General features: G+C 37.2%; 1 protein-coding gene across 2 annotated transcripts in view; it reads right to left on the minus strand.

The window, feature by feature from the left end:
- CIT (citron rho-interacting serine/threonine kinase) overlaps positions 1-12800 on the minus strand; it is a 71149-nt gene that overhangs the window by 15198 nt on the left and 43151 nt on the right. For both annotated transcript variants that reach the window (XM_010174879.1, XM_010174878.1), the window contains 7 exons: positions 11531-11584; positions 3569-3766; positions 2891-3084; positions 2247-2382; positions 1747-1851; positions 457-597; positions 157-264 (listed from right to left, as the gene is read on the minus strand). In XM_010174879.1, the coding sequence (XP_010173181.1) occupies positions 157-264; positions 457-597; positions 1747-1851; positions 2247-2382; positions 2891-3084; positions 3569-3766; positions 11531-11584 (936 nt within the window). The remainder of the gene's footprint in view (positions 1-156; positions 265-456; positions 598-1746; positions 1852-2246; positions 2383-2890; positions 3085-3568; positions 3767-11530; positions 11585-12800) is intronic.

The following is a 12800-nucleotide window of genomic DNA, read 5'->3' on the forward strand; positions in this document are numbered from 1 at the left end:
TAGTAAAGTTTGCATTCAGTGACTCAGAATGCTCTTAAATGAGGACACATTTGTCTTACACAAAAATAGATAAAACAGAATATTGAGAATACACAGCACATAACTAATTACAAAACCATAATTTAATTCCATGCCTCTCAAACCTTTTTCACCCACCTTTTTCTTTTTTGCTGGTTGGTCCATCTTTGCCTGCAGGAAATCTATGAGTTTGGTTTGCTGAGAAATAGTGCCCTCCATTTTCACTTTTTCATGAGAATAGAGAACCTGTGAACCACACAGGCATAGAAGAAATTTAATTTTAATAGAAGAAACAAACAGATAACTCAATAGCAGAGATAAAAAATAGTATAAGGAAAGTGTCACACAGAAACAGCAGATCACATCCTAAAACATGCTAGTGAGTGGGGTTTTAGGATGGGGAGGACAGAGTCCTGCCCACTGTCTCCTCACCCTCACCTGAATGTTTTCCAGCTGATATTCCAGGTCACTTCTTTCAGTCTTAAGAAGATCTGCTCGATCGAGAGCCTCTTGCAGACCTTGAGTTAGGCGGAAGATGTGATTCTTTTGTAGATCCATTTGCTGCTGCAGCTTTGCCTGCTGTTAACAGGAAAACAAAGGCCAGTGTTTTGGTTTTGTTGTTTGCTTGTTTTTAAACAAAAGTTATTAAACTTTATCATTCCTTGTAAAATAAGCATTATTAGGGAACTTAAAAAGTAAACAGGCAATTCTTTAAAAGCTGGAAAATGACAATATTCTAGAAGTTTTCCTTCAGAAGCATTATGACTAAACAAGTGTTTCTATGCCATGTATTTATATTAATTTGTAGCAACACCATTTCTTTCAACTATGTGTTCAAGTTATTTGCTTTTTTAAGTATCTTGTAGTTGTTAATAAGACTGCACATACATGAAGAATTTCTCGATGCCATTTTCTCAAGCTCTCTGTACAATCACCAGAAGCCACCTCAGTACTTTTTTATTTAAAAAAAAAATCTTTCCTATAAACTAGGGTAAGCTACTTCCTCTGTAGTCATGAGATAAGGAAAATTATGTACAATTGTTTACATCTTTGTCTCCGACTAACAACAGAAAAGGGCACATGATAAACTACTCCTAATCCTTTCAGGTTTTATATTTTCTTGATGAGAAAGTCCCAGAGTACAAAAACCATTAAGGCTCATATGTTATGAAGCAAGAGCCAGAAATCTTTCACTGGGATGCATAATGGAGTTCTCAGCTCTAGGATATCTTGTCAGTACCCCAAGTACATCAAAATGCTCTAATTGCCCTAATTGCCTGTAACCACCCTCCCCCAAAATCCTCCTCTGCAACCTCTTCCCCCACTACCCTGGGCTGGCAGACCTGACCCAGAAAGTGCCTCATCACTCCAGGCTTCTGTAATGATCACTGGGCCGCTGGCTGAACCCAATTACCTTCACCAAACCTCCTCTGCTCTTCTTGTTCAGGTACTGTTGGACTGTGTCCAATGGCTGTAAGGTCCCTGTCCTTGCCTGACTTGCTGCCATGCTTGGCTCCCAGTTCACCTTCCCTTGAGAAGCAGTTCACTTTTACTGCTCCCTGACGTGGCCACACACTTCGCAAAGTTTTAAGTAAAAACAAAGCCTCCAACTTTATTAATCTCCCCAGTTATATAGAAGGATGGATGTGTAACACTGCTAATCACACAACTTCCCCCTCAAAAGGTGGAACCCTCTTCTGAAGTTATAACATGAATTTCCAAGGTTACCTCCTCCAAAAGCCTCTGCTTGAGCTCTCTTTCTGTCTCAAGCTTCTGTTGTAAACTGCGTGCATTCATCTCCAACATAGCATGCTTCTTCTCCAGGTCATTGAGCTATGCAGGTGGAATAGATGGTCAGAATAACATTGAACACTAATAAATATAGCATTCCACAATCTTCACCAAGCACTCACTAAAAAAATTTATACAATTATCCTTTACTTACTATAAGGGGGAAAAACAAACAAAGAACATTTTGGTATGCCGTTGCTCAAATGCAGATATCAGGTTATTGAAGGGCTTCACTGTACACTCCAGGCATCATAGGCTGATTCCTGCTTTAGTCTTTTTCAAAAGGAAATCCAAGGTCTTTGGCTTGAAGGTAGAATTCTATTCTATGACCTCCAGTCTTCCTAATTTGCTCTAAAATCTTGAAAAAGCTGCCCAAGTAATATCTCCAGAAAAGTATCTCATCTAATTATGAAAGTCTACAGTTGAAAGTTACTTACCTTATCAGAAAGGCTCTCAGCTTTGAGTTTTTGTTCCTTTAGTGCTTGCTGGAGGGCTAGAATCTCTGCCTTGTGTTCTTTGACAGCTAGTTCTACCACCTGGCGAGATTCAGTAATACGCTGATCTGCTCTCACTCTGTATTAAAATGGAAAATAAGGTTACCTAACTCCCTTCTGGGCTTGACCTCCTCCTAGCAGGCAGTGGCATCAATAACTCTTTCAGGGCTTTGCCTCAAATGCAAGATCTGACTTCATAAAGCCAGACTGTCTGCTGCAACACTTTTCTATTATATAACCCTGTTCCTGCCCCTGCTAGAACTACAGCCTGAAAATTTCAAGACCCTACAGGAACAGTTAGGAGCAAAGACTATTTTTCCATATAATAAAGTAGAAGATAATAAATCAAGACATTTTATAACTTACAAAGATAAATACCACTCCCCACGAATCACTCACTCGCAAAGAAACAAAAGGAACAATATCACTGGTGAATGACTATTAACTAATAAACCATTTTTAGAGCTACCTCACAAGAATTTATATTTAGTTCCAACTCCCATATCCTATTCTAAATATAATTTTTGTACTAGCTTCTATAGAGCATTTTCATAAAAGTTAATAAAGGAGGAGGAGGGGAGAGAGACCTGCTCTGTTTCTCAGTATCCAGCATCCTCTGCAGCTCTCTAACTCGACATTCAAACTGGGACTTCTCATCTCCTAGAACATTTCTCCATGCTTCCCACTGACGCTCTTTCTCCAAGAGTTCATCATTCAGGGCCTCCAAGTCCATTACTTGCTCTTCCAGCATTGTACATGTTGTCTTCAAGGCCTCCATAGTCTAAAAATAAATCCTCCTATCAATTCTCACATCCCACATCAAGCGTGCACTTTAAGCTTCAGCCTTACCATTTAAATTACAGTACATGCAAATTGGCAGCAAACATAAGCTGGTAAATCACAACCCATTTATTTCAAGGCTTCCATACATTCACTTGTGATTGCTGTTAATGTCAGTTCTATCTCATTATGAATATTTTAAAATTTCCAGGGTCACAAAATTAAAATGAATAATTCTAAGTTACAATATCTTCAGAGTGCAAAATTTTTAAATAAAATTGTATAAAAATACAATGGGAAATACCAAAAACTTCCATTCACTCAACTGCTCTGGGAAGGGAGGCTCAAACAATGAATGGTTTAAGCCACTGCCCTGGAAGCATATTAATTCCTTATAGGTTACCAGATTTAAAGTAATTTTTTGGCTTTCAGATAATTAGCTAGCTATCACAAAGAGATTGTGATCCAGACTTCTAAAGCCTTACTTGTTTCTGACTGGTAAGCTGCATTTCCCTCTCAGTGATCTCCCGCCGGAGATGGTCAACTTCACTTCGCAACTGGACAACCTCATCATTGGCCCCTGAGGCCTCATCAAGTTGTTTGGACAGGAAGAAATTCTGATTGTTCAGTTCTGCATTGTCTTCACTGAGCTGGTTCAGCTGCTCTTCCAAATCTGTAATCACCTAGAAATCAAAATAAATTAAATTACATGTCAGTGAGTACAGTTTTGTGAAGTGTTCTTCTCTTACAGAACCATTTATTGCCAAGCAAGGACACAACCTAGCTTTTAAATTTTTTTCAAATTTAAACAAAAGTAATATGCAATGGTAGATTTTATGCACAGGAACATACTTTGATCAGGAAAAGAGTTTTGTTTCCTACATAAAATAGCTTGATTTTTTAAAAACTTGGTTTAGAGTATAAACATGCTGCAATGCAATTTATTATTTGAGAGAGAATGGTCACATCTAAAGCACTGGACTGGGAGTCAGGAGTTCTGGTTGTATTCTGAGATCTGCCTTTGCCAAAGCACTTTACCTTTTTTTGCCTCAATTTCCCCATAAGTGAAATAAGGTCAATACCTCTCACAGAGGCTTTTAAAGTATGATATTTAAGAAAACTGAACAAGATTTGAAATGGAGGCAGTACAATCTGATTAATGTGTCTAGCGATCATTTATATTACTATATGTAACACTCTATGTAAGCAGGGAAAGCAGTAAAAAATTAAAAATACATTCTATCAAAGTAACAGCATTATAGAGGGCAGCACAGGATACACGAAGAAAGAAAAAATTGTGGCAGCACAACAGACTAACAGAAAATCAGTGAAAAGCAGAAATTCGACAAGGACAATAGCCTTGCCTCTCATGAAGTGGAAGCATCCATTTGTTACAAACAGAACAGCTTTACAGTATATGCTTTAAACCACATTCTCTTTCAATTTAAAGAAAAGTATGAACAATGGTGGGTCATTTTCACAGTCCCATTTGATTTTATGAACGCTAGGTCATGAACACTGGATAGATGAACACCTGTACCTCCTCCTAACTCAAAAACAATGTCATCACAATAGAAGAGAAAGGAACCTCGGCATAATCTTGAAATCAGCTTAATAAAAAGAATTTCAGAAACTGCAAAGCTCCATACAATTCCAATTCAGCTCTTACAAAGATGTTCTGGAGGCATTTTTGCCTAGATGTCAAAGAAAAGTGAATAAGATACTTCATTAAATGGGAAAAATTAAAATCCCAGAGCACAGTTGGCCACATATTCAAATTTAAATGTTCCAGTTTCCTACACAAGCCAAGGACTTAAATATCTAAAGCAGTAAAGCACAGAGCCCTTCTCAGCTATCTGGAAAGATGACAACTATTTCTTTTTGAAGAATCTGTAACGCATATATTGGCAGCCTTTTACTGTGCCTCTCCCCGATCTAAATTAACAGTATTTGATTTTTAAACTGTCAGCAGAAAAAGTCCAACTGACATTACTCCCTGCTGGGTGAAGGGGAGTTCCTGTTACCCATATGTTTAGGGTCAAAGCAAAATGATTCATACTCTAAAACACAACATTTCTAATGAAAATCTGATTTTGTGGTTGTTCCTTGAGCACTCTTACCATCCTATTCAAAATACATTTATTCAGTATTTTATGCATCAAGTTTTCAAAGAATGCAGACTGTATCATAAGGACGTGTTAGTGTCTATATTGCTGTAGGGATAAGAACTTATATATGTATTTATATTAACAAAAAGGAATAGAAGAACAATTGGTTTTAGTGTTTCACCTGCCATTCTCACAAGTAAAATCTGAGATTTCTACCAACTGACAGGTAAGATAATCTCTCTTCTTCTTCTACTTGTTTTTTATTTTTCTGTTTAACCACACCACATATCTAGGCAGTTTTAAGATACCTTTTATACACACTCATGGTTTCTTCCACATATATTTTATATGTTAATACAAGTACTTTCTATAAAAATTATTAAACTAGTTTTGAAATACAAGAAAGCAGAAATGGGGGAAACACATAATGGATAGTGACACGCAGAGTTAATATGTCTAACTACTTAATTCATTTTTTGTAACTGACTGTATTTCAAGTTGATTTTATCCCCTAAGGGCTGGAAGTTAAGCTTCTATTCACCTTTATTCTATGTTCTGAGATTTTGTCTTTCCCTGAATATAGTAAAATGAAACCAGACCATTTCAATGTCACTGTTACATTTTATCTAGTAGGATATTTCTGGAAAACTTAAGACAAATAACAAAGCAGTTAAGAAAGAAGGGTTCCCAAACAAGTGATGTGATCTCCTTTCTTGAATATTTTCCTAACAGTATATTTATTGACAATTCCAAAATGTCTTGGCTTAAATTCCAAATATATTATAACCTATATGATGTAATCTATATAGATTGATAGGTTTTTATTTTTTTAAAGGGAGATGATTTGTTCTTCTCGGTACAATTTTCCTTTTTTCACGGGGAAAGGAGAAATTTGTTGACAAATCCAATTTTTAAGAGCTATCTGCAGCTATGTATAACCCAACAAGGTTACAGAGTTTATAAATACTACAGAGCCTAAATAGTAATGGGTAATATTGACACAGGAAAATGGGACATGGTGTGATATGCCTGTTCTGGGAACCGAGAATAACGAAAACACAGATCAAAAAACCACATTTGACAGGAAATGTTGTCTTAGGCATAGATACATACAACCTATACCAGAATCCTGTACCTGAAAACAGGTAATAGTTTCAGGTATTTTTCTTCTCAGTTAAGGAAATCCCCAGGCAAAAAAACCACAAATCTACCAACCAACCAACCAACCCTGAACTATTCTGGAGTTAAATTTGTAAGTAAAGTATATTAAGGGAAAGTGTAGGAAAACACTACTGTATCCTTCAGAAATCCATAATATAATTACAAAAAACTTCACATTTAAGGTTTATAAAACAACCAAACACTTGAAAGCTTGGAAAAGCAATTCCAGACAATCTAGGCAGCCTTATCTGTGCCACTGTATCATCATCCACAGTGCAACTGAAATTTTCTCTTCAATCTATGCACACCTTCCTCACAACTAATCCACAAACCAGAGATATAATCTAACTACACCACACTAATCTTGGCAGATTGTTCACTATACGCCACATCTAAGCGCATTACTTCTCTTTATACTGATACAGGAGACTGTATCTCATTTTTAAATATTACAGAGCAACCCAAGCATAGCAGCTCTACAGCAAAAGTGACCATATTCCAAAAAATTCCCTCCCCACTGCATAGTTTCAAAAAAGCAAAGTGTTTCTGTGTTGTGCCATTGCACAGATTCTCAGCTGTCACACCTGGCCCTACAGACTTCTCCAGGCACAGATCACAAATGAAGGATCAGAGCAACAAGCAGTTCAGGGCCAGGGTGACTTGCATATCAGACACGACGTACAAAATTTAATCCATATGCTCCACGTATCAAAACCATAGGCAAAATAATGAGGGAAAGGAGAGAAGGAAGCAGATTTAGAATACGACTAACTGCAGTTTGCAAACTTCCTAACCTTAGTCCTTTGTGCAGATGTCTCAGTTCTCAGATGCCACCAGCAAACATGCAGGAAAATGCTAGAACACAGCAAGGTTAACTGTTTCAGGATGCTACCAGTAGCATGTTATTTGGAGTTTAATGCAAACTGTCATACAACCTTAATTCAGAACTTCCAGACTAATGCACAGTTTTACTCTATCCATTTCCACTCCTCCCCACTCCCACTAATCTTTACTAGACAGCTACCTGTCAGTAGTAAATAGGAAAAAAGAAAAAGCTATCTCTCAGCCCCAAATTATTGTGAGGAGGAAGCAGGAGCAGGCATCAGACTCACTTCATCTTAACCTACTCACATCTGGATCCGAAAGACAAAACTTTTCTAGCAGAGAAATACCAACCACTGTAACGGAGCAGAACACCAAGCCTCTTAACGAACACAGCTGCAGATTGGTACCAGCCTTGTCCCTCTACCTGTTTGATTGATACATAACAAAGAACTCGCTTGCTCTTCCTCTTCCTATAGTCAGACAACGTCTGTGACTTGAAACATACCTTACACGGAGATCTCAGCCTCCAAAAACTCATCATGGCTTAGCTTGAGGTACATTGCTCTTGTTAGTAGCTGCAGAGTAGTAGGACATTGCACAGTTGGCATTCCTCTCCTTCCCACACTAAGCTGTTATTAAAACAGAGTCCCCTGTACTCCTCCATCACTGTTCCCAGAAGAAGAGCTGCCTCAATCAACCATAAGCCTCCTCCAGAAACGACGATGATGATGTCATTTGTCCATGCTGAAGGTCATATTAGCCTCTATCACACCATCACCTCATCCACACCCTGGAAGTCTCTGACTTTTTGTCAGGCTACAAAAACTACAAAGTTCCATTTTTGCCTGTAACTGGCATCTGCCATCACATTTTCTGTGAAATAAGAATCAAGGATAACTCCTCCCAACCAACAGCCAATTTTTTTTTTCCCCCCAAAGAAAATTTAACAAAGCCATATAAAAGTTTTTGCCTGGGTATTAGCCTCGTTACAGTGGGCAAGATGCCTTCATTCCAAAACATAATTTAGCATCAAAGTATAAAACATCTTTAGACATAATTTTGGAAGGATCTTAAAGCAAAATTAGCAGGACTTGATGCATGACTAAAATTATGCGTGTGCCTAACAGGCTTGCAGATTTAATGCCTCAATATTCAATCTCGTAGACAAGTGCAGAGTCAAGCTTGTTAATACTTCAGATAGGAACACAAGATGATGACAAAAGAACCTGAAGGAGGGGAGATAAACCTTATTTTATTGGAGAAAACTTGAAGAAATGGAAATGCAATATCCAATTAGCATTAAGAAATGCCAGTGTCTTTGCTAGAATAAAAGCAACAGCCTGTACCTGAAAGAAACTACAAGATTCAGATGGTGGTTCCCTGGAACAGCAATAGTATTTTACTAAGCTGAGTGTAAATACTTTATAGGATACTTTTCTTCTAAATATTTGTAGACTTTATTGCCTGCTTACTGCATGTTTTCTTTTTGGAACAATTCTACTATTATTTAGATTACTTAGTTGCATTTTTAACTTCAAATGTGTCGATGATCCAGCAACAAGCCATAATTAAGAGGCAGCTGGAAACAACTAACAAATACATAAATTTTCCTATTTAAGAAAACGCCTTTTATTTCTAGATTGCCTTTTATTGCTTCTGATTGCCTAGAAAATACTTTTAACACTCAAATGGATCATATTTTTTGATAGAATAATTCTTTAAAGGTAGGGAACTCTTCCTTCTCCCTCAACAGATTTGCTGGATAAGCTATTACTGTGAGAAAATTATGATAAAATATTGTTCTTCATGTGTGCCCACATGCATCTGTGTGTGTACAGCAGGTACTACAATTTACAATTTTTATTTTAATTATGTATCCTATTATTTGTTGCACAACTGAGAGACCGAGAAAGCAAAAGCTACCTTTTTCTTTTTGATCCCAAACAGGAAAAGAGAGATGTCACAAGATGAAACGATGCAGAACTATGAGAGTAACTGAATATAAATCACAAACAAGGCAGAAATTATGACCAACAACATACCAGTGGTGTCTATGTATGCACTCTAAAAGACAACAAATTTAAAATTAACAAACAGGAGAACCTGAAAAATGTCTACTTGATCAGAGGCCTCAGCAAAAGGAAGAACAAGAGCGCAATGAGGGTACAAGGAAAGCAGACATATACTTGAGGTATAAGCCTTCTCTACAATTGGAAGCTGTGAGCTTTATGAAGCTAGAGAAACAGAAGAAATACCAAAGAGAGGAGATTATGTATGTTTTTATACCTTTTTAATACTATGAAAGTACTGAAGTAATTCAACCTTTTATTTTTTTTTCCCCTGTCTAATCTTATTTTCATAATTCTTATGCTGTTTTGGGCTTCTCAACAAGATTAAATAAAAAATAATTCCACACAAAAGTTTGCCAGACTAGTTCAAGGAGTTTGTTTGAGCTTAAAAAGGATATATTTTGAAAACTTCCTAAAAGAATAAACCCACTTATTATCATGCTGCATACATAGCAGCATATTACAATTATTTCCTTGAAGTGTTATCTTATTTTAAAAGGAGTAATAATTGTAATCACCTTCAAGTAGAATCACATGGTCACCAAAAAGCAAAGCCTGCATCATGCTGATCACTATCAGCTAAAAGTGAGGTTGAAACATCTGGTGAAGGCACCAGAATAAATGTTCCCTGATCCCTCAATGCCAATAGGAGGTTGTCCTGTATTTTCTCTCAGCGCTCCTCAGTAGACAGGATGGACAGCTAGAACTACTCATAACACAACACAACAAAGTTTTTTATCCATGGTCAATTAAATTATACATGCATTCTCCTGGGCTGGAAAGAGAATGTATGATGAGCATGTATTATTCATTTAGGAACTATTTAATTAATTTTTTATTGATGAGTGTGTCTGATCCCACTTATCCCTCTGAAGGGTCTTACAATGCATAACACTTAGAGAAAACCTTTTGTGCAGAACCTTTGAAGCTCTCAACATTCTTGAAATGTTACGGGTCACTCTTCACTGCTGGAGACTGTTCACCATACTTACAGAGCCAAAGTGTTGCTACATAATGAGTTACAACCTCTGAGAGGCAGCCTACCATGCAGTGAAAAGAAGCTACAGATTTTCCACAACTGGTTTTTGGTTACCTGGAGATCATATGCAGATTTTCATAGAAAACTATCATTCTGTATGAAAGGTAAGACAGAACGAGAGAAGACAGCTCTGCATGTAAGATACATGACACCACATATGGAGCTAGAGGATCAATCTAAGTAAATGAAGAAGGAACCAAATGTAAAGTTGCTTGCAAGGATTTCTTTTAGGTAGAGGTCAACACACTTTGGTAAGCTCTACTTCCTCATTTCTTCATGTCAGTATACTCTATAAACAGAACAGAAGAATCTCCTTGCTTACTGCTAAAGAGCAACTGAGGAAAACTCTCATCCTGAAAACATATTTTTGAAAGATGAAAACTTGTACATTAGATACTTAGTCCTACAGCATGAAAAATTAAGCTTGATGAAATCACTGGAAGTAGGGAAACAATCAAGATTTAAAAAACAGCAATTAAGTTCTGTTTACGAGTGGGATAAGGAGAAAAAGCCTAGAAAGATCAGCAATCAATGCCAAGCCAGAGGACTGTGGTCCGTTTGCAATCCATGTCATTGGAAGACAGATGCTCTCCATCAAGCATCATAAGTCTGAAGACAGTGTTAATCTGCAAGAATCCCTTTTGATTGACAAACCCTCAGATGTCTGTCCTGGACTGATGAAATTAATCCAAAAACATGTCAAAAGATCTGAAGCACTAGAAGGTACAAACTAAGATCCTAGAGTCCCCTCTGCTCTTTGAGCAGATGACTAAATGTCAATGTATTATTTGGAATCACAACATTTTTTGCCTCTTCAAACAGTGTTAACGTCCTCCTTAAAACCCAGAGCAGCATGAAGGCTCTTCCACTCTAACCTAGGTCTACAATGCAGCTCAGGATTTGGATGGTAGATCTTCTCTTCTTCTAAGCACAAGATCTTCACCTACAATCATTTTTTTTGCAGCTCTTACACCATTCTTATTAGCTGCACTGCAATGAGATAATTTAATTTACTTCCTTCTCCAAAAAGAAGAACAGTGTCAATTTCATGATCAGACTAAAATCTCAAAATTGAGGTTTACCTGAAACGTAAAGAAATCTAATCCAATCTGTCTAGCTCCTACTAACACCTTGAAGCCAGAAGTCCACATTAGGAACTAGTGTCATCAAGGATTAAATAAGTAAATTGTTTGTTTCCTCTGCCTTAATTTGAAAATAATTCAATGATCTGTATTTAATACTCACTGTGCAGCTATTACGAAGGGCTTCAAATTTACGCTGGATTTCATCTCTATGTGCCTAAAGGAGGTAAGAAGTTAATCATCAATTTTTCATACATTAGAATTTGAATCCAACAGCTGTTGCTAAACAAACTGCAGAACAATCTACCAGCAAGCAAAGTTTGGAAGGCAGATGCTGCAGGCTATGAAAGCACTCTGTAGTGGCAAAAAACTGATTAGTAAAAGTCACATCCTACTCCATCAAAATACACTTATGCTCCCTACTCTGAACTGCTTTGGAAAAATGTACAAACTCAAGAATCAAATTATGTAAAAGGTTCCATCTGAAATGGTCACCAGAAGACATGCCAGTTCCATGTTAAGTTTGTACATTCTTGACATTTAAATTTGAATTGGTTTTACTTCCATATGCAGATTGATATTTCATATAAAATAAATACTGCATACAATTTAACGCTTGCAAAGGAAAACTATAATGAAGTGTAATGCAAGCTATTCCAAACAGCTCTGCCAATCTACCTGAATCCTACCATAAAGTACCATTTAATCCTGAGCCTGTCTAATAAGCAGCGATGAAACATAACAATCAATTCTTTGGAAGACAGCATCCAAAGTATGGAAAAGTGCAAACACTTATTGTAAAGAATGCAGTATGGCATGCACCATTTCACCTCCTCATTTACAAGCAAAGCATGACAAAGCAAAAGCTCTTGTTTAAGCCTCATGGCCTCTCACAAAATTCATCAAACTGATTTAACAGGTGTCTAATGTCACATGCTCTCGGAAAACTTAATAGATGAAAGGTTAGTGCACTAGCACATCCAGCCACTTTTCTTCATTCAGAACATTTTCCTTAAGAGCCAAGAGACTAAACAGGAAAAAACTGTTCAGCAGAAGTCTAATGGGAGAGGTAAAAAGCTATCTTACCACAACAGGCAATGTGGAAAATAAAAAAGCATTTTAAAAAAAATCCATAACAGAAATACTCCCAAGCCCACTGAACTGGACTTATCTTACAACAGCTGGTCCAAAAGCACTACCATTTGCCAAATTAACTGAAGCAATAACTGAATTAACACAGGTCATCAATATTCATCTGTTTCAGTGATGGTGGAGGATCATAGAATCATAGAATGGTTTGGATTGGAAGGGACCTTAAAGCTCATCCAGTTCCAACCCCCCTGCCAGCAGCAGGGACACCTTCCACTAGACCAGGTTGCTCAAGCACATCGCTATGCCATTAGCAGCGATATTAGTTGTTGTGCAAAGCTTTC

This window comes from Antrostomus carolinensis, unplaced genomic scaffold, assembly GCF_000700745.2.
Source record: "Antrostomus carolinensis isolate BGI_N321 unplaced genomic scaffold, ASM70074v2 scaffold13609, whole genome shotgun sequence".
Taxonomy (NCBI): Eukaryota; Metazoa; Chordata; class Aves; order Caprimulgiformes; family Caprimulgidae; genus Antrostomus; species Antrostomus carolinensis.